Source organism: Microcaecilia unicolor, chromosome 4 (assembly GCF_901765095.1).
Source record: "Microcaecilia unicolor chromosome 4, aMicUni1.1, whole genome shotgun sequence".
Taxonomy (NCBI): Eukaryota; Metazoa; Chordata; class Amphibia; order Gymnophiona; family Siphonopidae; genus Microcaecilia; species Microcaecilia unicolor.
The window spans coordinates 265,559,177-265,584,032 of NC_044034.1; the positions used below are offsets into that span (position 1 = coordinate 265,559,177).

General features: G+C 39.6%; 1 protein-coding gene across 1 annotated transcript; it reads left to right on the plus strand.

Moving 5' to 3' along the window:
- Positions 1-6,326: 6,326 nt before the first annotated feature.
- On the plus strand, positions 6,327-23,897 carry ATP4B (ATPase H+/K+ transporting subunit beta). Its single transcript, XM_030201494.1, has 7 exons — positions 6,327-6,536; positions 8,740-8,868; positions 11,978-12,091; positions 13,062-13,267; positions 18,761-18,820; positions 20,024-20,113; positions 22,769-23,897. Exons 1-7 carry the CDS (start codon positions 6,425-6,427, stop codon positions 22,928-22,930), a joined length of 873 nt encoding a protein of 290 aa, XP_030057354.1. The 5' UTR covers positions 6,327-6,424; the 3' UTR covers positions 22,931-23,897.
- The last annotated feature ends 959 nt before the right edge of the window (positions 23,898-24,856 follow it).

A 24,856-nucleotide genomic window follows, 5' to 3' on the forward strand; every position in this document is an offset into this window, starting at 1 on the left:
GGGAGGATGAGGGTGTTATCAACTGAGATAGAAAGTGGAGGAAGAGGAGAAGTGGGTTTTGGTGGAAAGACGATAAGCTCGGTCTTGGACATGTTCAGTTTCAGGTGGCGGTTGGACATCCAGGCAGCAATGTCGGATAAGCAGGCCGATACCTTTGCCTGGGTCTCCGCGGTGATGTCTGGTGTGGAGAGATACAGTTGGGTGTCATCAGCATAGAGATGATACTGGAAACCATGAGATGAGATCAGGGAGCCCAGGGAAGAGGTGTAGATTGAGAAGAGAAGGGGTCCAAGGACCGATCCCTGGGGAACACCAACAGATAAGGGGATGGGGGTGGAGGAAGATCCATGAGAGTGAACTTTGAAGGTGCGGTGGGAGAGATAGGAGGAGAACCAGGAGAGGACAGAGCCCTGGAACCCAAATGAGGACAGTGTGGCAAGAAGTAAGTCATGACTGACAGTGTCAAAAGCAGCTTCGTTTTTGTGAGAGACAGAATGCTGGCCTCCAGGTATCTTTGGTCTCACCCAGTATGGCACCTCTTATATGAGAATGAAAGAAAAGCAGTTACAGTGTGATAGCTCTTAACAGGTTAAAATGTTCAGTTTTAAACTGCAAAGGTGAAATCTTGGCTGGATTAAGATGTTGTGGATACTTTAAATTTATTGTCTACCCCCTCCCTCCACCCCCCCAAAAAGAATTGGAACACATATGTGAACGTCTCTGGAAGATGGTGACTAAAGTAGCGAATCCAAAATATTTAGAATAGCCAATTTTTCATGTCATGGGTCCATAAGCAGTCTGAAAAAGTAGCACATTTGAACTTATGTCGCTTTTTTTAAAAAATGTTTTCACACAAAAGGATGGTGTTTGGACTGTTGTAGTTTGTTCTAACAGAATTCATTGAAATCTCATTTTTTCTTTCTGGTGACTTTAGTCACCTTCTGCCAGACATGATCACATATATTCACACATTTCTGCCTGCTCTCTCGTTTCACCATACTGCTTCTGATAATACATCGCTTACCAGAGGTTCCTACATAACCCTTTGTTTTTGACTTTGCTTTCTTCAGTTCAACAGCAAGCCCAAGGTCGGAGATGTGGACGTTACCTGAAAAATAAACATTAGCTTTGCTCAAAATACTTGGAACATAACAAAAGAGTCTGACATACTGTGCCAAGCACAGCCCTTGGTGCCTTGAAGATATAACATGTATAACTGGAAATCTGAGCTTTATAACATAAAGGCTCAAGGTTTTTTTGTTAGTACATAAGTACATAAGTACATAAGTAGTGCCATACTGGGAAAGACCAAAGGTCCATCTAGCCCAGCATCCTGTCACCGACAGTGGCCAATCCAGGTCAAGGGCACCTGGCACGCTCCCCAAACGTAAAAACATTCCAGACAAGTTATACCTAAAAATGCGGAATTTTTCCAAGTCCATTTAATAGCGGTCTATGGACTTGTCCTTTAGGAATCTATCTAACCCCTTTTTAAACTCCGTCAAGCTAACCGCCCGTACCACGTTCTCCGGCAACGAATTCCAGAGTCTAATTACACGTTGGGTGAAGAAAAATTTTCTCCGATTCGTTTTAAATTTACCACACTGTAGCTTCAACTCATGCCCTCTAGTCCTAGTATTTTTGGATAGCGTGAACAGTCGCTTCACATCCACCCGATCCATTCCACTCATTATTTTATACACTTCTATCATATCTCCCCTCAGCCGTCTCTTCTCCAAGCTGAAAAGCCCTAGCCTTCTCAGCCTCTCTTCATAGGAAAGTCGTCCCATCCCCACTATCATTTTGGTCGCCCTTCGCTGTACCTTTTCCAATTCTACTATATCTTTTTTGAGATACGGAGACCAGTACTGAACACAATACTCCAGGTGCGGTCGCACCATGGAGCGATACAACGGCATTATAACATCCGCACACCTGGACTCCATACCCTTCCTAATAACACCCAACATTCTATTCGCTTTCCTAGCCGCAGCAGCACACTGAGCAGAAGGTTTCAGCGTATCATCGACGACGACACCCAGATCCCTTTCTTGATCCGTAACTCCTAACGTGGAACCTTGCAAGACGTAGCTATAATTCGGGTTCCTCTTACCCACATGCATCACTTTGCACTTGTCAACATTGAACTTCATCTGCCACTTGCACGCCCATTCTCCCAGTCTCGCAAGGTCCTCCTGTAATCGTTCACATTCCTCCTGCGACTTGACGACCCTGAATAATTTTGTGTCATCGGCGAATTTAATTATTTATTGCGTATTTCTAGCCTGCCTAAACACTGCCTAAACACTAGGTGGGTTACAATGAACAGACATAAAATAAACTAAAACAAATATCAAAACACAATCATATAAAGTCCAAAGCAACAACTCATCATCCTCTCAATGTCACTGCTTACTCACTATTACCCATTATGCCCCAGATTCTATATATAGGTGTAAATTGTTGATATCCAGTCTAAATTCAGAAGTTGTTTTAATGAAAATTCTTTACATATCAGATCATAGCTTAAAGCCTTCAATTCTTAGATCAGATCATACAGATTCCCCAAGAACCTCACTGATGTTAATCGCCAACAATTTCAATGTTTAGCGATATATACAAACATCAACATCTTCACTGGTTCATTTATAAATACTATTCTCTTGTTCATTCAAACCCATAATTTAAATTCTATTTGAAATTATCTTATTTTCTTTAGTTTTGTTGGACCCAGGGGTTCTACTGCCCGACATGCACGTTTCGCCCAGAAGCGAGCTGTCTCAAGGACATCCCCCTGTAGTCTTTTCAGCGTCAGCTGATAAATAACTTTTGCTGAGCTGACCCTCCCATTTCCGCGGCCCCTTTTTGAACTCACAAGTAAAATTTAGGCGTGGATCCTGTGCCTAAATTTACACATGTATATTTTAATTAAATCTAATTTATTTATTTTATTTATTACAACATTTATATCCCACAATATTCCCGCCCATGGGCAGGCTCAATGTGGCGTACAATAGTTAATAAACAAACCATAACACAATAGCACAAAGTACAGTGGACAGGGTCACAGGAGGGAGAAAGAGAAGTCTGATGAGGGAATGGAAGAGAGAGTGGGTGATTGGGTATCACAGAGTGAGCTGTGGGCTAAAAGGCTGCAACTCCTGCAGGACTCGTGGTAAACGCTCTGCCAAAAAGGAAGGTCTTGAGACGTTTCTTAAAGGTCGGGTGATCTGAAGTGATTTTGATCTCCCGAGGCAGCCCATTCCACACTTGAGTGCTGAGATAAGGAAAAGAGGATCCATAGATGGCCTTATATTTGAGGCCACGAGAAGCAGGGTAATGGAGAGTGAGGGCCGAACTTTGGGAGTTCCTGGGCGGTAGGTTAACAAGAGCGACCATATAGGAAGGGGCATCTCCATAGATAATTAATACTGTGGGAGTATTTAGCTGAGATCTCACCTTTGCTGGTCTTGGCCTATACAGCTATTCTGTTATAACAATATGGATTTTACAGCCTGTGGCCTGTATTTATTTATTTATAACATTTGTATCCCACATTTCCCACATATTAGCAGGCTCAATGTGGCTTACAAAATACCATAATGGTGAACACCAAGTACGGTAGGTATTAAACAAATACAATTAGAAAAAGGATCAGGTAAGGTAGGGGTAAATGGGTACAATAAGGGGCAAGGAAATAAGAAATAAAAATGTCCATTGCAATGTATGTATAGATGCATTGTAGAGTTGAGGCATTTAAGTAGAATCAGTAGGGTAGGCCGTGCAAAACAGATAGATCACTGCTATTCTGCTTCCTTGTTTTGTGCCTCTTGTAGTGTGTAGGATTTTGTATCCTGGGGGGCATAGTTCATTTAGGATGTGGTCATCTTTGAATTGAATCCAAATTTCCATAATGAATAGTGCACTTAGGTTTTCATCCTCTATCCAGTTCCTAATGATTTCTCTTTTTGTTCGCCACTGATCTGGCATTTATATATGCAAATTGTATTGGAATGTAGTTGGGGGTTGACTTGTTATTACGATGAATTTTAATGAGGTTGTTAATGCTGATTGTGTTTGGTTTGGTCTTTCTGTTATGTATGTCTTTTTGTTTTTGTGTGTTCTGGTTGTAGATGTTGTTGAGGGGTGGTGTATGGTTGTTGATGATGGTCTGTCTTGACAAATTGTTATGATGTGAATGGGAGATAATTGGTATATTGTGGATTTCATTTGTATGAAGGTTTGGTGTACTGTAGGCAAAGGTGAGGAGGAGTAGGGTGAGTATAACGGTTTTGAGGTATCTGCTTTTGTTAGTTCTGGGGTTGGTCATTTTTCCTATGATGTTTGGAGTTGTCCCTGTGGTGATGTCCTTGAGTTGAGGGATTTGTTGTTGGGTTGGTGATGTTTCCTGAGAGGGGCCTTATAGCAGATCAGGCTTTCCTTGTAATTTGGTAAGATATTTTAAGGATGTAGGTGGAAATGTGTATAGAGCTCCACAGTCAGAATTATAGGTCTAAAGCTTGTGATAGAAACAAATTTGGGTTTAGAGCTGTACCTGAAAATGATTAAATAGGAGTTGCAAAATTAGTAAAGTAAGTCTATTTGTGAATGGAGCAACATTCAGATCTAGAGTCACAGCTGGAGATGATTACAGGATGCAGGAGGAAATGTGTATAGAGTTCCACAGTCAGCAATATAAGTCTAAAACTTGTGATAAGAACAAATTCGGCTTAGAGCCGCACCTGAAAGTGATTAAATAGAAGCTCCACAATTAGTAAAATAAGTCTACTTGTGAAGAGAACAACATTCAGATCTAGAGTCATAGCTGAAGATGATTACGTGTGATAAGAACAAATTCAGGTTTAGATGGTTTCACAATCACAACCTGAAAGTGATTAAATAGGAGTTGCATAATTAGCAAAATAAGTCTACTTATGAAGAGAACAACAGTCAGATCTAGAATCATAGCTGAAAAGGTTTAGAGCTGCACCTGAAGATCCACAATCAGCAAAATATGTCTTCTTATGATGAGAACAAATTTGCTGAAGCAGGACAGGTTCCATGGCATTGACCTTGAGAATTAAGCGGATCTCCTAACTAACAGGTTTAGTCCTTGGTAGATAACGATCCAGGGGATGGCTGGTGAATCTGAAGTGATAACCACCTTCATTTTCTACCAAGCTGATAGAAACAAAAACTGTACCCTATTGCCCATAGGTAGGGCAGGATGAATGCTTTTGAGACTGGTGTGGGGAGCATGGTCAAAAAGAAGGCTGTTCCTTAGGCTGCATAAAGGTCACCTGCTTAGGGTGAGCACTCTCCCTTTTTCCAGGTTGAGATGCTGCAGCTTGTTGTGCCTTTTTTTGATAGCGAAACTTCTGCTAATAACAGCTACATCTGTCTGTCTCTCAAATCCTTCCTTCTCCCAATTACTACTGCTGGCTGTTTCTTATCTTCTCCACTGTCAATCTGGGCTCCCCTCACCCTCTCCAATCATTACCTCCAACTTTGTCATCATCTCCCCACTTCACCTCTGGTTATGTCACTTTCCCTCCCCCTTTATTATCTACAGATCACTCATCATTTATTATCTATCATCACCTCTGCTCCAACCCCATTATCTTTAGCTCTCTTCACCTCCCTCCTTCCCCCTCCCCCTTGGAGTAATTTTGAAAACAATATGAAACACAAAAAGTCATTGATATTTTATATTTTATTGAAATCAAAACACATTCATATACCAGTTATCTGCTGTCTAATACAAAAGTATCATTTTTTGGGTTCTAGGAGAATGTTAAATGCCTTCTCAGCTACAAAACATCACCACGCCAACATCATTGCACGAAGGCTATTTGGATTATAGTATGCAGTAATTTGGCTTCTCTGTTATAGGAAAGACATTTTATAATAGTGAACCAATAATTTGATTCCCAATGTATCAACGTTAATTTTCAGAAACTGTTGTTCAGTTTTACACCTAGAATTGCAAAATTAAGATATGCATCATATGAGGGTCATATTCAAAATATTGTTTCAAAGCTTGCAAAGTAGTCTGAAAATTTTCAAACAGCTTGAGACAAAACCTACTGCAGTTGCTATCAAACTAGATAAATGTTATCAGGTTGAATATGTACACAATATGCCTAGTGGATACAGAAAATGCGTAACAGGAAAGATTTGCCTAGAAGGGCATGTGATATCAATGGGTTCCTTCTGCTGACTGAACATTGTACTTTATCTTGGTTTATTAAGAGTAATAGCTACTCTAGATTATGAAATGGCTAGAGCAGTTAGTTTCAACAGTATGCACTGTCCTCTACTTGACCTTGAAAGTCACTATATAAGCTTAATTGAGCCTTCACAACTGCTTTGGCATTCGGTTGAATTTCCCATTTGTTGAGGGACATTCCATCTTCTTGGGACAATGGCAACTTTCAATGAAAAGAAGACTTGCAGCCAGCGTATGGAAAACTTTGGGCGTTTTGTCTGGAATCCAGACACAGGAGAGCTCTTGGGAAGAACCCTAGTTAAATGGGGTATGTTTTCCAATGTATCTACTGAGCTTGTTTGTAGGGAATATTATTAAACAAGTATGTAGGTATTATGTCGGTGAATATAACAGTTTACTGCACAGTCTTTATTCTTTCTAGATAGATTTCAAGGATGCTGGAACAAATAAAGACATTCAAAGTTAATTTATGCATGGATAGTGCTAAAGTACTGCTTCCCAAGCTATTTGTATGATGCTTTTCCATGAACTATGACAGTCATTGGGATTTTGTGTAATCAAACCTCTCCAAAATATATTTAGTATTACTTTTCTTGGTGGAAATAAAGAGCTAGTGTATACATAGTCATAACACCTGTATTATACCAACTTCATTGGCTTCCAATTGAAGCAAGAGTCAAATTTAAAGTACTCGCTCTGACACATAAGGCTTTTCATTCACTTATTCCTAGCTACCTATCAAATTTGACGATTCCCTACTCTCCTATGCGGACACTTAGATCATTAATAGATAATAGGTTAGTCATTCCTCCGCTTGCTAAGGCTCGTTGGGAATCAACACGGGAATCAGCTTTTTTCTTTCTGTCTCCCTCTCTTTGGAATGGGCTTCCAAAAGAGATTAGATTGGAGAAGTCCTACATTCACTTTTGAAAACTTCTGAAAACTTTTTTCTTCACAAGCAGTATTGAACAGAACTTATGATAGTAGAGAAGGTGTAGAAGTTCAGGCTTAACTGTATTTAATTTGTAGGTGTGTCCTTCTTTGTCATTTTGGGTTGCTGTGCTTTTCTATCAATGATTGGAGTTCTTATTTGTTTGTATGTAAGGGCTGTATTTTTTTTTTAATGTAAACCGTTCTGTTTTGCACCAGCAATAAGAAACGGTATATAAAAGGAATAAATGATAAATGGTATGGAACAAGTAAAGGCAGATTCCAAACTATGGGGGTCATTTACAAAGTCACGCTAGTGTTTTTAGCTTACGGTAAAAATCAGCTGGCGGTAATGCTGAGATGCCCATTATATTCCTATGGTGTCTCAGCGTTTACTGCCAGCTGATTATCACTGTGATCTAAATACACTAGCACAGCTTTGTAAAAGGCCCTCTATAATTGATATCCATTTATGATCATTTTTTTCATGTATTGAAACATCAATTTGTGATTTATGTTCTATAAATTCATCTGCTACACGCCTAACTTAGTCACCGGCATTTACACCAAGTTTTACTTGGCCTAAATGGATGCACCTAGAGTTATGCACAAGCATGGCCGCTAGGCATGTTCTATAAATCGCACCTAAATCTAGGTGCGGTTTACAGAATTTGCCTTGGCGGAAATATTTTCGGCATCGATTTTTCAGGCGCCACATACAGAATCTAATTCTAACTGGCTAGGTTAGCAGCAGTCTGTGGATGGAGTGTAGTTAGAGCCAGCACTTAGGGATCCTTTTACTAAGCTGCAGTAAAAAGTGGCCTGCGGTAGTGTAGGCGCATGCATTGGGTATGCGGCGAGCCAGTTTTTACTGCATCTGCAAAACAGGGCTTTTTCTTAATGGCATTGAATATCCAGATTTAACTCAGTCCATGGTTACGAGTGGATTTCAAGCTGGTCATCACTGTGGCTGAATACTGACCCCTAAATATCCAACATGAGAGGCTATTTATGATAGGTTGTAAGCTCTTTGAGCAAGGACTGTCTTTTTTGTGTATGGTGTACAGCGATGCGTGTGCCTTGTAGCGCTATAGAAATGATAAGTAGTAGTAGTAGGTTCCAAGTTGTGCAGTGATTCTCACCCCATCCTCACAGCACACCACATTAGTCAGGTTTTCAGGATTCCCACAATAAATATGCACAAGATAGATCTATATTTGTTGGAGGCAGACCCTGCAAACCTCTGTCATGCAGATTCATTACAACTATCCTGTAAATCGGACTGCCTGGGTGAGTTAAAAACCACAACTGGATATCTTAGAATGTTGCCCAATGGAGCCATCTCATTGACTGAGTTGTAGAGACTGATCCATAATCGAGCATCAACAAAAAGCTAATTTTAAACTAAAGAATGAAAAGTGTGATTCTGACAGTTAAAGAGAAAATTACTTCAAAACTGATTACAATTACAGGTATCAACTTATATCCTTTACTTTTTGTCCTCCTCCAACAGTTCCTCCAAAAATCAAGCTCAAAACCTTTTATTGTTCCTAACTTCCTCTTTTTCTTAACCTTTACAGTGTACATCAGTCTGTATTATGTGGCCTTCTACCTGGTCATAATAGGATTATTTGCACTAGCCTTGTATTCCTTGATGAAAACTCTCAATCCATATACACCGGATTATCAAGATCGACTACATTCACCAGGTATGAAAACAACTTTGTATATTACCCTACAATCAGAGATTTGATTAGGTTTCCAAAGTTTTCCTGCCAGCATTAGTCAAGGTACATGCAGTTGGGGGGGGGGGGGGGGGGGGGGAAACTTCACAGATACATGTTAATAGTGGAATTAACCCTGATGAAAATTGGCATTTTATCAACTATCCTGGGACTCAAAGTCCTTCACTTATCTACAGAGCAAGTACAAAACACACAGTGGCAGTACAAGCTTTTCCATGTTGCCTTTTCTATATATCTGAACCTTGCATTCTAGCTTGCCATTTCTAAGGACAAGAAGATTATACCATTTTCCACCCCTATTCAGTTTTGACTTTCCTACTATAACTAATAAGGATATCAAAGAATACAGTGATTTGTTGCTATACTGTTGTGGGTTTTGGTTGGGGGGGGGGGGGTTAGGCTTGCTTTTCTGAAGTAGGCTGTGAAAACTAATGCTGTTTATAGCTATTCTGCATGCTGTTGTAGAATTTTTAATTTGTAATTTTTCTATTTGTATTTTGTATTTCTAATTTTTTTCATCACTTTTTGTTCTTAAATTTTTTGTAGGGCTGCGTTTTGATTAAAATTTTAATCACGATTAAAGGTATGTTATTGATTTCAAACTCCCCCCCCCCCCTCCCCGTAACTCCCTGTAACTCAGCAATGGAGGGTTAAGTGATATGCCCTAAGTCACAAGGAGTTGCAGTGGGGGGAAAAATAAACATACCAATAGTGATTACATTTTTAATCGAAATGCAGCCCTAGTTTTTTGGGTTTTTTAAAACCAAAATAGACAGTTGTCCAATGGAGAATAGACCGAGACCACATATTCATTTCACATTATTGGAAATATCACCAATAGAAGTTCAAAATCTTTGCAGTGTGTTCTCAGGGGTGGGCAACCTTGGTTTTTGAGGGCTGCAATTCAGTCAAGATTTCAGGATTTCTCCAATGAATATGCATGAGATCCTGAAAACTTGACTGGGTTGCAGTCATCAAGAACTGATGCAATGTAGGTGTACATGCAATTAGATCTCATGCATATTCATTGGGGAAATCCTGAAAACTCAAATGGAGGCAGTGTATGCAAATCAAGTTCTACTCTCCTTTTGAGCTTACATAGTTTATTTATTTATTTATTTAGGTTTGCTATACCGTCATTAACTAACTGGCAGATCACAATCATCTCACAGGTCTTTTGACACAAACCCTGCACCATTTTAGTCTACTTTTGTGAATCACCTTCAATCTGTCTATATCTGTTCAGGAGTACAGCCTCCAGAATGGAATACAGTGCTTCAGATGAAGATTTACCAATGACCAGTCTACTGCTTATGCTTCTGTGTTCCTTAGCATTCTACTGCGTCTTATCTAATCATCTCACTCTGGTGGAACAGTGTGATAAGAGGCAGTAGAATGCTAAGGAACACAGAAGCATAAGCAGAGATCTCAGAGAGGCCATATCTAATCATCTCACTCTGGTGGAACAGTGTGATATGGCCTCTCTGAGATCTCTCTCCTTCATTCAGTGATAAACTTACTAGCTAGTTTATGGGCACATGAACGGATCTGTGGAATGAGCTGCAGCTCGTGCACCTCGGCTAGAAGCAATCTCTGGGAGCTCTAGGTTGTTAGTGAGACGGATGGATTTAACAAAGATACAGCACAGTTATAATGAATTTCTATCCTCCACTGAATCTTAAGTTCAGTCTATTTGTTCTCCTTGCCATGTCTACCATGTCAATATTTCATCAAAACAATGTTCAGAATACTTTATAATTATTTGAACAGAAATTAACATCTGCACAGATTAGTTTAGATTATCATTACACAGAACCATCAGTGGATTTAAAAAAAAACAACTGAATATAATACATGTCTAATAATTATGTTTCCGTTCCAGTAGTGTGAAATGAACCAATTACAGTCAGACTTTGACCTAGGTCTGCAGTATAAATAAATAGTGTAAGTTAAAGTATGCCAACTATGTGCAAAAAATTACTACATAGACAAAATAAGACTCACCTCCCTCAAATTTATTCACACATAAAAACAGATAAAAAGATCCTACATGGCCATGTTCCAGAGAGGTATCTGCATCCGGGGTATAAATTCGCATCAATTAACAACACACCAGAACGGATATTCATAAGCATTTGGTCAGTTTTCCATATAAATGACCAACTGGTTCACAATAGACAATCCAAGAAGAGCCCAGCGTCTAATATTTTCATTCCAAAACTTATAAGTGAAACAGTTTTCTGTATGATCTAAATTGGACCTCAGTGGTGACTCGTTTCATAAGAGTCAGAATATCTCTTAGCTCACCTTGCCTCTTCACCAGTCCGAGTTTTTAATCCAATTCCATATTTTAATTTTATTTGAATATCTGTTATATACATTTCTTAAAATTTAAACAAAAAAGCTTAGCTTTAGTTGCAGTCATAAGCAGCAAGACCACTGACCGACATGCGGCATGTTTCGCTTTTGCTGCATCAGGGTCCGGTCCACACGTTGTGCGCCATAGTATAATAACTCTAAGTGGATTCAACTGGTTCACAACAGCATTTTCCATGAGAGCAAGGAATATAATCATCATCTGTAATGGTGAAACCTATGGGAAGACAGAGACGAAAGCTACCATGTCATAATAGCAAAGATAAATGTCATAAAAGCCTTCAAGGATCCATATTGGTCTCTCTGATTGTCAGCTGAAGCTTCAGAACACACCAGCCTTTATACCATGGGTGTCCAACCTCGGCACCCACCAGGTCGGGTTTTCAGAATTTCCAAAATGAATGTTCATGAGATCTATTTGCATACAGTGGAGGCAGTGCGTGCAAATAGATATCATGAATATTCATTGGGGAAATCCTGAAAACCTGACTGGACTGTGGTCCTCAAGGACTGAAGTTGAGCACCCCTGTTTTATACAATGGTAGAACAGGACACACCATCAAAATATTTTTTTAGGCTTCCTAGTCATGCTACTTTAAAAACTTTATAGTTTAACCATATAGTTAACTGAACAAAAAAACAAAAAAAAAAGAAAACAGTACTTATCATCAGTGCCTTAACTTTTCCATTCTTTCAGGAGTGACATTACGACCAGACAACTATGGGGAAGAGGGAATTGAAATCTGTTTCAACGTTTCTGATCCCAAAACTTGGGCACCCTATGTAAGCACGCTTCACAATTTTCTATCAGGTACTGTGTACATTTTCTTGCTCTAATAATAGAATTTAGAAAAACAAATAAGCAAAGCTGACGAAGATGAGAATTTTCATATGGAGAAAGACTGTCTGAACTAATGTTCTTAAAAAAAAAAAAAAGGAAAACAGGAAAAAACAGTTCAGGAAAGATTTATGTACATTGTTCCAATGTATCAGTGAGCCACAATGGAATCTCAAAGTTACTACAAAAGTGAATCATCTCACGCTAAGGGAAAATGAAATTTATTAATTTCATGGAGAAAGATTTACAAGTGAAATAGTGGTGAAATAATGAAAGGTGTTATTAAAAAAGCTACAGTCATGTCTACAAAAGGGATCAATGGGAATGATGTAAGGGTAAGGGCAATGCATTTGCTAAACTGCCTTCTGTTCCTGGGGCAATAGAAGGTTAAGGGGTTCTTTTAGTTAGGTGCACCGGTGTTTTAATGCGCACTAAAAATAGGCATGATCTAAACGCTAAAGACGCCCATAGGAATACAAATGGCATCTCTAGCGTTTAGCGTGCGCCTAATTTTAGCGTCTTTAAAAACCCAAGCGTGTCTTAGTAAAAGACCCCTTCAATGACTTATCCAGGGTCATATGGAACTGCAGTGGGAATTGGATCTTGTTCCCCCTGGTTCTCAGCTCACTGTACTATTCCATGGAAAATGCAGACTATCATTTCTGGGATTGGAAATGGTTTCATTTGCTAATTACTACAAGTATTGACTACAATATCTATTTTTATAGCCTTCTTCTTGATTAACTTATAACAGATGTTGGCCAGTTAGAAAGCAGCTCAATTCACTGGGCCTTGGGCCTTCTTTCAGTCTAACCAATGATGTAACTTAGCATTTTGAGAAGCCACTTCTACTGTTAGGAATACTGTACTTCTATAATTTTTCCAAAGACCATAATAGAAAATTAATAAAATTATGCTCCTATAATTTTTTTGTGAACTACAGCATACAACGCAAGCTTGCAAAATGCAACCAACAGGAACTGTGAGCACATGACTGGATATTACCCCAAGAAGACATTTTCAGGTCCAGATGACACTGCATGTTCTTGCCAGTTTACAAGAGAAATGCTTGGTAACTGCTCTGGGTTGTGTGACAGCAATTTTGGATATGACACTGGGAAGCCTTGTCTTATTATAAAAATGAACAGGGTACGTGTTTATACCAAACTTGTAACAAGCTGTTAAATCTCAAAAACAACATTCTCTCTTTGTGTTACTGAAGAAAGAACTTTATTTGAAATTTCATCTATGGATTAAATAATGCATGGGCCTATATGCCAGTATATATGAGAGAAAGGCCTCTTATAAAAATTACCTCCATCTTAAGGTACATTTGATGCAATTAGGCACATACTTGAAAGCAACTTTAATCTATGCACATTCAGAGGAGAAGTTTGGATGGAGCATAGTTTGAGTTCTGATCTACACATATAGGGCTAGATTCTAAAAATTCTTCACAGAACTAAGCGTATTTTATAAGATTTAAGCATGGTGTATAGAATACGCTTAAGTTGATACCATAGCACCTAAATGTATGCGTCTCCATTTACACCAATAAAAACCTGGTGTAAATCCATGCTCATAAATTTAGTCACAGTAACCCGTATTCTGTAATTACGCGTGGAAATTTTGAAACGCCCATGAAATGCCCATAAATATGTCCATAAACATGCCCCTTTTAAGCTACATGCGTTTATTTCAAACTATGCGCTTTGCAATTTAGGCGTAGTTCTTTATAGAATACACTTAGTGATTTCCATGCATAAATTGTAATTATTGTCAATTACTGCTCGTTATTACTTGATAAGTGCTGCTAAAAATGTTGATTACCTTTTTACGCCAATTAAGTTATGCATGGAAGCTAGGCACCATATATAGAATCTGGGAGATAGGGCCAGATTCTATATAGCGCACCTGAAAAATCTGTAGGGAACACATCTTAGATTTAGGCACAGTAAATAGAATACGCTTAGTTGATATTACAGTGCCAAAAATTACGTGCCTCCATTTACACCAGTGAAAATGTGGCGTAAATTCCCGGCACATAACTTTAAGCACACTGGGCCATATTCTATAACTACATGCATAAATTTTGGAATACCACAGAATGCTCATTTCTCCGCCCATAACCACGCCCCTTTTGAACTGCACACGTGAAAAGTTAGGCGCAGTTCATTACAGAATACGCTTAGCGAGTTGTGCACATAAATTTTTATTATGGCCAATTAGTGTTCATTATTGCTTGTTAAGTGCTAATAAAAACACTGATTAGCTTATTAAGCCAATTAAGTTACGTGCGTGGTGTTACAGAATACACCTGGATTTGGGCACAGATATTTTATAAAATATGCATGTACTTTACACCCAAAATTTAGTTGCTACTTCTGCAAAATTTGTGCTAGTATTTGATAAAACACAGAGGTGCCTACAGCCCTTACTTCAGAAACTCTATTTGTGTTTTGTACTTCCAAATCCTGATTTTATAATGCTGGGATATGGGTGTCTAAAAATGAAGTATGTCCTTTTGGCAAGAGGCCATGGTCTGGGTGTGTTTTGGGTGGGACTAAAGAGGGGCCAAAATATGGATGTCCAGTTTTGATTTCAGAAGAGGAAGGGATAGCTTATGTCCAAAAAGATAGGCATTGGTACTTAGACTTGGTAACGTACACATCCAGGCTACAGAAAGGTGCTAAGATTAAGCAGTTTTCCACTGGAAGAATTAAGGAAGTCACAGTAGATATTTTTCTGTCCCCAGAGGGCTCACAAAAATCACAAAGAGCTACAGTGGGATTTGAACCAGGGTCCTCCTCTGGTTCTTAGCCTACTGCTTTAACTATTGGGCTAGTACTCCACATGTGGCCCATTTTATAACATAGGCATTACCTATGCTACCACAATGACATCCATGTCCCTTTTTTCACCCCATTCATAGTTTGGACTTTTCAGTTTGTAATATGGATGTCCACACTAGATGTAATCAGCTCATGGATTTTCATTTCTCATATACTTTAGAACATGATGTAAACTGGCAGATCCTATTCTAAAATACTAGCACCACCAGCAACATACCAACTTGGATGTCCTTATTCTGAGTTGGACATTCTTTCTAAAATGCCACTGAATGTTCTTTATGAAATAGGCTAAAATAGGGGTCTATGTGTCCTTCACACACAGGCAACCTGTTATAAAATTGCAAGTAGATTATCTTTAAAGCTAAGCTGCTTCATCAAAATGCTGATGTGTTGAAAAAGATGCTTGGATAACTTCTGAGTACTATCAGGAAATGCTCCAATATCATTTGATTGTTGTGGCTTTCAGCATGGATTACTGGAACAATAAGTCTTTCTGGGCTCGGAGTAAAAGAAATACCACCAACTGATAGCATTTCTTAGATTTTTTCTTTTTAATTTCTTTTCCATTTTTATCCCTTGGTTTCTCTCCCCAGGACCTTTTGTCCTTTGACATATCTTGCTAATCCCATTTAATTTAGGCATTTATAATCCGCTTAACCATCATATAGCACTATAGAAATGATAAGTAGTAGTAGTAATTGAAGGTTGAGTGACTTGCCCAAGGTCACAAGGAGCTGCAGTGGGAATCGAACCCAGGATGCCGGGATCAAAGCCTGCTGCACTATTAGGCCACTCCTCCACTCCAGTGACAACCAAGTTACCTGATGCAGGTGTTTTGTTGAACTAGGTTACGCTTCTGAATGACTGTTATAGAATTTGAAATTGATTATGTTGAAGTAGTGAATTTGTCTTGCCAATATTTGTAATTATTTCTTGATTATTTTAATTGGTATTTGATTTTTATAATATGTTTCATCCTAACACTTTCTATTTTCCACTTTCCCCTCTGCTATTAGTTAGTGGTATTATCAGATGTAATGATTAGGATTTTGCTTCTTTTATTTTTATTCTTGGATCATCCGGCACCTTCCCACTTCTTATTTTACACATATGGGCCTTGTGGCACTTAGAACATGCTAATGTCTGTTAGCACGCACTAAGCTTTAGTAAAAGGGCCCTTTACTTTCCCAAAATCTCAGTGCGAGTTCTTCATTGGTGGGAAGATTTGACCTCCAGTGTCTGAGGCATTGCCTGTGTTTGTAAAATCTGTGTTCTTCTGCCGGTTTGGCTGAGGGGGAGGGGGGACGTCTCTTCTGATTGGCTGCCAGGGGTTGTGTCAGGGAATAGTACTTTAGCCTGCAGCTGAAGAGTTTCTCTGCTTTTGCGTTACTTACTTGGTGGTAACAGGAAAGCCTGATAGGTTTCTCTCAGAACGTGCTCTAGGTTCTGACAGGGATCTGTGTTTCGTTTGTTTAGTGGGGGCTGGGCATTGCTCAGCCTCCAGGCTCTGGGCTGAGTGAGAGCGTTCTCCTTTGTTTGTTTGTTTTAAGGATTTCTCTTCCCAGTGTCCCAGCTTGCTGGCTCAATGAGTTTAACCCTTTGTGTACTGTGTGTATTGTATTCCTGCCTCTGCCAGTGTGTTTGTTGGATGGGCCCCACGCCCTCTCGGGAGGGGAAGCCTTCTCTCTGATTGTTTGTTGATTTATGGCACTCTCTCTCTGCTGGCTCTACAAGCTTAACCCTTTGTGTTCCGTGTGCCTCTGTCTACAGTGGGTTTGAGGCAAAGGCTTTCTGCCTTCCTTTTGTGTCTGGTTCCTCTGGCTTCTGCCTGGGGCTCCTACCCTGGTGGGGGGGGGGGAGGTTGCTGTCTTAGTTCCCCTGTCCTGCGCTAGTCCCCTGCGTGGGCGTGGCCCGCTCTGGTCCTTTGTTTCCCCCTCTGCCCTATTGCTGGTGTTCAGCGTGTGTCTGGCATCTTGGGGCCCTCTGGGTTCTTTCACCCCTCCCTGTGTGTGATTGGGTTCCAGTTCAGCCGTGAGGCTCGCACGAGTGGCTCTGTATGCATGGGTTCCGGTTCGGCCGCGAGGCCCGCCTGTATGCCTATTTCCCTTCTTCCTGAGGGACTGTGGGGAGGGGTAGCTTAGGGGGTATTGTGTAGCTGGGGTGTGCGGTGGTGGGTCGGTCTCCCCTTGGCCTGGGTCGGCGCCCTGCTGGCCTCGGCCAGGGCCCAAGGGCTCACGACCAACCCAACGGATTACATTCTGAATGCCAGTAGCAATTCTGAACTCTACTAGTGTTCCAACCTAAAAATTTTAGATTTTGCTCAATATGTATACAGCTCCATTTTAGACAGCTTGTAGAAGCTGGAATTGAGACGTGAAGATCAGTATGTCTCAAGTTTCACAAGTATTTTAGAACAGAATCTTCCAACATAGAGCCTGTTCTGAAATATAGGCGACATGGATGTTTATGTACCAGATGCGTATGGATGTAGAAAATAATCAACAGGTTCAAAGCCAGCACATACCCAGTTATATTGTACAATGGCAATATAACTGGGTATAACCTACTATCTTTACAACTTTAGGTACATAACCATGTATTAACCAGATGCTGTCACAGTGACCAACTTCCTTTGACAGTTTGGCATTTGGGGAGGGGGGGAGCAAAAATAACTGGGACACTAAGGGGGCAACCATCCCTAATCCCTCCAGTGGAGTGCTAGCAGCTGTTTACCAAATCCTAAATGTGCTTGGCGGCAGGTATAACTCTTGACATTGATTTTGTAGAACATAGATGTTTAGTCACCTTCTGAAATTGGGAACAAACATCTATTAACTTGCCATGCATTTGTTCTGCTCTAAACATTCTCAGGTCATTCTTTTTACCATTTGAGATGTGCATACCTGGCTTTTTAAAATGGGGCTTGGATATTTATGCAAGATAAACATTTAAGTGCCGGTTTATGCATGTATCCAATGCGAATAGGGCTTGTAAAATGAAGGCCATAATGTGACATATGGTACAATCTTTTTTGGCAACCTCCATAGTGCAAACAAAAACAGTAAACTAGAGAATGTGTGTTTCCTTTATCTGGGTTCCCTTCTGTTCCTTTTTGGACTTTGGTGTTGTTGCTGGGCAGATTTACATAGACTACTACTACTACTACTATTTAGCATTTCTATAGCGCTACAAGGCGTACGCAGCGCTGCACAAACATAGAAGAAAGACAGACCCTGCTCAAAGAGCTTACAATCTAATAGACAAAAAATAAAGTAAGCAAATCAAATCAATTAATGTGTACAGGAAGGAGGAGAGGAGGGTAGGTGGAGGCGAGTGGTTACAAGTGGTTACGAGTCAAAAGCAATGTTAAAGAGGTGGGCTTTCAGTCTAGATTTAAAGGTGGCCAAGGATGGGGCAAGATGAAGGGGCTCAGGAAGTTTATTCCAGGTGTAGGGTGCAGAGAGACAGAAGGTGCGAAGTCTACAAGAATCTGCTGCTTGATGTTTACTAGTCTCCAGTTCCCTCAAATTTTTCTGTTGTATGTTGTGGGCAATTCCTTAGCTATCTCTACAGAAGGAGCAGAAAGGTAGTGGCTTTTTCTCTCGCCTCCCCTCCCAGTGTGGCATTGGATAGGGCTCCACTCTTCCTCCAGATTTCTCAATCTAAAGGAGGGAAGGATACACCACAAGAAGTGGAAGAACCTCACTAGGGAGAGGCGGCATCCTGTTTTGTAGTAATTTTGAGAACCATTTTCACCACATAACTAATCAAGAAATTAATTACATTATAGATTATCAACTTCTGCCCTGGAAATGAAACAGATCCCCCATATGTGGACTGCACAGCTACAGTAAGTATGACTGTTCTGAAAACCTAATTTTTTACAAGATGCTTTAATGTATTCTTAATCCTTACATCTCTGTTGCACATCCATGGTTCTCCTCATGCCTTCTTGGTAATCCCCATATAAACTGTACAGGTACTGTTCAACTTACTCTTTTTGCACAATATTTTTATTTTATTCATTTATTATTTATTTATTTTTGGAGATGTAGTAAACTGCCTTTATGAAACGGTTCACCCAAGGCAGCGTACAGCAGGTATAGTTTACATAAAACTTGCAATTTTGTTAACAGCATAAATACAATCAACCTGTCTTCTTGCTTTAATATGCCATGTCCCATCTCTCTAACCTTCAAGGGGGTGTACTTAGATTTTAGCAAAGCCTTTAACATGTTTCTATATAAGCAACTGATAAACAAACTGAGTAACCTTGGCATGGGCCCTGAAGCAACTGACTGGGTTAAAAACTGGTTAAGTGGACAGAGACAGAGGGTAGTGGTAAATAGATATTATCAGTGATGTGCCACAGGGTTTGGAAGGGCTCTTTGGCTAGATTTGCCTGTCTCCACTAAATGTTAATCTTTCTCATGCGTTTTCATTAGGGATGTCCTGTAAACCTGGCTTGTTTGTGGCCCTTGAGGAATTAACTTGTGTACCCCTGTTTTCGTTCAGTCTTAAGTTTATTTTACTTGTATAGTGCTACATACAGAGTCTTTAAAAAATAAATTATGAGATCAAGGTACACTAGATATCCACGTTAGTATAATTACTTGACACAGTTTCACTCTTACAGGCCAGTTTCACAAACCGCCCTGCTCTGCCTTCATGCAGCACTAACATGTCCCTGATTCATGGTTCAAATTTTGGCAGTCAAATATATTCTTTTAAGAAGGAATTTACTAAAAATAAAATTTTTCTTTTCACTGTTCAACGGGATTCACAATATTTATTCTGAGATTATGATCAATACGTAACATTACATTACTATTAAACACATGGAAAATATCAGTAGAAAAGGACCATTTTGGTCCACTCAGCCTACCCAAAGAATAACATACAGATTCTTGGTTTGTTTTTTTTAAGAGCAAAAACCGGAGTCCTCCACAGATAGCCTTCAGTGTCTCGGGTACAAAAGTAATACAATTGCTGAGGGCTGATCTATTGTATAGCATAATGAACTAACTAGCTTTCTTATTCCCTACATAATTAGGAGAATGGAGAGCTTGGCGAAGTTGAATACTTCCCATCAAATCGTTCTTTTCCTCTGTATTACTTCCCTTATTATGGAAAGAAGGCCCAGGTAAAATTTCTCAAAATATTTTTGTATCTTTTCAGTTTGTATGTAATTATCTCAATGACATAAATCACAACAATATAGTTTAAGAGACACTAAGGATTCCATTTACTAGGTTTGACTAATATTTGCATTTTCCATCCTTTAAGTTCAAACATTAATGCACAGTAAGTGCAAAAGCTGTTCAGTAACTGCAGAGGATGTGTCCAGAATGTCTGCTGTAGCACAGAAAAGTTCTTTACCACATGTTAGTTTATTCACAATTAGTTCAGATGCACAATACCAGTTGGTGCATAAATGTTAGCGCCTACTTTAGAATTATCCCCACTATGTAGGATTTATTTTATTACCTTTAACAAAGCTTGAAGTGATTTGCAATAATAGACCACATAAATATAGAAATATAAAAATTAACAGACATCTACTACAGTTTACAATACTTACTGAAATAATATACTTATAATGCCCATCCTACATATCCCCCCTTTAGGTTTAGGTCTGTCTCCAAAGTCATGCTTGATTTCCTTGCATAACCACAAATAGCTTCTCACTGTGATGCTTCCAGGAAAAGCCTACTTCCAAAGTGTTGGAGTCACAACAGAAAAATACTTAGACCTAAAAAAATATAAACACATTCACTCAGGGAAGGTACAACTAATAAATTACCCAGAGCAGAATCTGGGTTACATCCAGGTACACATGGGACAATACAATTAGCAAGATATTGGGGGGCTCCATTTCATACCTTGATTTAAATAAAAGCATCAGTTCCTTGAACCAACCATGCTTGAGCCAGTGAAGCACCTTAACCATTAGGATAACATAGTCCTTTACTCTCAATTTTCCAAGCAGCCTCCAAGCTGTATTTTGCAATAGGTGAATCTGCTGTTAGAATTCTTTTTGATAATCCCATGTATAATGCATTTCTTTAGTGAAGTCCTGTTAAAACCAGGCTGTGTACCATAGTATGTCATTTTCCCACTGTATGCTTTAAGTTGACTATATAAATGTATGTGATGCAAAACATCCCTTGAACTAGTTTGGAGACTTACACTTCCAATGAAAGTGAGGAATCTATCCAAAATCTCCAAATTCCTTACTGATGTCTTGAGTGGTACTCCTTTGTCAAATTTGGATAAGGAGATTGAATGGATGGGAAACAGCCTGACCACAATGTGCCTTCAATTTTGCCACCATTTAACTTCACTTTATTAATCTGTAACCAAGAGACCACAGCCTCTAATCCAAAGTTTCCCAAATGGGTTCACAAAATGTTATTGGCTCATGCCTATAGGGTTGCATGTTTTCTGTGGACACTATAATGGGATCATGGACATAGAGTTCGATAAGTGCTGCAATAGCCTCATCATTGATCTTCAAATCTCTACTCCAGCCTTTTCTAATTGGTAAGAATTTAGATTTGTACATCATAAGCAAAATAATAATCAGAATCATAATGGAAAAAAAAAAATATATATATATATATTCTACTTACAGCATAGCTCTCTCAAATGACTGGGCCTTCCATGGACTTAACTTCTGCTAATTAGAGCTGACCATTATAAGATGCTGACAAATGCAAGCAACAAAGATATTTAGAGATATGATCACAAAGGGCCTAAGCCACATCAACACTCAACATCATCTACTACCCTGTTTCCCCAAAAATAAGACAGTGTCTTACATTAATTTTTGCTCCCAAAAATGCGCTAGGTCTTATTTTCAGGGGATGTCTTATTTTTTCATGAAGAAGAATTCACATTTATTGTTGCTCTCCTCCTTCTTTTTTTTTTTCTTTTAACGTCTTTCAACACCACCTCCAACCAGTCCTGCTTGTTTTGAAGCTCCGCCCACGCCCCTCCCACAGAGTTGCAGATTCCCCCGTCCCTTCAATTTCAATTCCCCCTCCGCGTTACTGACCCCGTGCCCCCCGTGATGTTTTTTTTTAGCACTGCGAGGAACTGAGTGGCACGGCGCGAGGGGCGGGAGGGCGGAACAGCGCGAGCAATTTTGTTGTGATCAGCTGTGCTCTGAGGGCGGGGCTAGCGGGTGGAGGGCGGAGCTATTACGAAGCCGACGAACACTTCAGGGCTTCAGGCTTCACTGCAACGCTGGCGGCTTCAGAACGTTGGATGTGCTTTTTATTAGGTAGGATTATTTTGTCTTTGGGTTGCAGCGAAAACAATTAAGGTTTCTGTGTCCATGTCCCATCGGGGCCAAACAAAAACTTTGCTAGGTCTTACTTTCGGGGGAGGCCTTATATTTAGCAATTCAGCAAAACCTCTACTAGGTCTTATTTTCAGGGGATGTCTTATTTTCGGGGAAACAGGGTATACTATAAAAAAAGGGGGGAGAGAGAGAGAGTGCCTAATAATTAAAACAGTGGACTGCAAACTCAGGAAGCCAGGGTTCAAGTCCCACTTCCACATTGGCACAATAAAGTGGTAACACCAAATAGCCAAAACAATAGTTGCTGTTTTGGGTGCTCTTTTCAACATAGCAGTATTTGAGACTGGAACAAGTTCTAATTTGGTTACAAAATGCAAGGTGGGCCTCCTAATCCAAATATGTAACACGTTCCATAAGTAATGTATAATGGTAAAATATTTAGCTGAAGTTAGTCAGGTAACCACATGTTAATCTCTAATTTTTCATTTTTAGCCAAACTACACAAATCCCTTGGTGGCTGTGAAACTTTTAAATACCAAGAACAATACAGAGATATCAGTGGTGTGCAAAGTCGTTGGAAAAGGAATCTCTTCAGACAATCCTCATGACCCGTATGAAGGAAAAGTATCATTCAAACTTAAAATAGAAACTTAAATGGCAATAGACACAGACTCAGATGGAGACACCATAAAATATTAATGTTCTTTTGCATTTTGGAAACCAAACCAATTTCATTGGTTTAGCAATGAGTGTCTTTCAGCGTTGACTTAAAAGTGTCATCTCTTAAAACAGTGCTCTTCATCGAAAGCTTTATTTATGTGCCTTAAGAAACTAGAAAACCTGAACTGTTATTGAAAGAGACGAGACAAAATAGGGGGGTTATGTGCTTGTCATTATTCCATGTTTTCTCTTCCAGTGCACATGCCCTCTCTTTGCAAGCTCCTGAGTTACTTTGGCAGTGCTGCCCAGACTTGTACAAAGTTCTGGAATCCTTTCAGCCCAAAGACATCCCTCTGTGTCAACCAGGACTGAAGGTGTTAAACTTGTACAGTAACTCAAAACAGGAGCTTAACCTCTTGTTCCTCCAGTATGTTCAGGGAGTGCAGTACTGTGTTCAGAGAATGTATTAAGATTACCCCATGCTGTTGGTTAGGAAGTCAGATATTCTTTTTTTGACTGGGAAGTGCAGTAGATCAGATCTGTAGTCAAAATCCAGTCGTACATCTTGCAGACAGCCTGCTTCGAATCTTACTGAAGCACTAATTATTGTAATTAGATAGCGTTAACAATAGAATTCCTTTCCCTCTTTGTTGTCTGCAAGTTACATCTTTCCTGATTCATTGATCTCCTTTTTCTTAATGAACTACTTAGTTTCTTAGTACAGTGTGTGTGTGGCTTAAAAACAACCTGCAAAGGTGAGTCACTGGGTGATCCCTCTATTTTTGTGTTTGGTCTCTAGGTGTCATATCTAGGAACTGTGGGGCCCTTTTACTAAGCTGTGCTAGTAAATGGGCTTATATTGTCCTTATGTGGGCTTTTCCTGCATTCTAAGCCCATTTCTAATATGGCTGTCAAAAAAGGGCTTTTTTAAAATATTTATTGCTAATTTTTTTAAATGACTGTGCGCTAATGCTAATGTTTGTTAGCATTAGTGCACAGTCATTTTTAAAAAATTAACATGGGAGCACTGACTGCCTCTTATTTAGGAGGTACTAAGGCCTCCTGCATTATAGATGCACTAACCAGTTAGTGTGGCGGTAAGATTAGCACATCCACACCCATTCTTCACCCGTGATACCACCCTCCAAAAAAAGAAAAAAAGAAATACCGTACATTTACCTGCAAATTCTATATAGTGCTACTAGAATTGTATGCTCAAATCTGGGCATATTCTGATTTGCGCTCGCAACTCAATTGGTGCCGATAATTGGATGCTATGTTCTAGGCTGCGTGTTTGGTCATGCTATTCTTACAAAAATCTCAGGCTAAGTTAGAAGAAGGAAAGGAATCTTTATTACTCACCAGCAACAGCACAAGAAATATTATTGGCTCTTGGAATTAGTAGTTTTACAGAACAGAATCTAACAATAGGAAGGAAAGTTTTATTTCTCATACAAAGGTTACAGAATAGAGAGATAGAAAGGAAGGAAGGAAGAAAGACAGAATCTTAGCTATAGAGAAGTAGTTTCTACGAAGTGGGGGGAAAGAGTACCCCCCCCCCTGGAAATAGGCTGATACAAGGATATGAAACTCTCTTGCCATCAGGACTATTTCAGAGTCTCTTTATATGAGCAGTTACTTATATACCCTTCCCATCACAAAGGACCACCTCATATATCACCCAATCAGCAATCCTGCAAGTACATAGGAGACCTGTGATAGGGTCATAGTGCCCTTTACAAGCAATTATTGGCACCAATTGGCACTAATTAGAATTTATGTGCACAACTCACTAAGTGTGTTCTATAAAGTACACTGCGTAAATTCTATCGCACGGCTCTCATAAGTGGGTGTGGCCATGGGAGGAGCATGGGTGAGTCATGGGCATTCCTAAAATTTATATGCAGTGTTATAGAATAA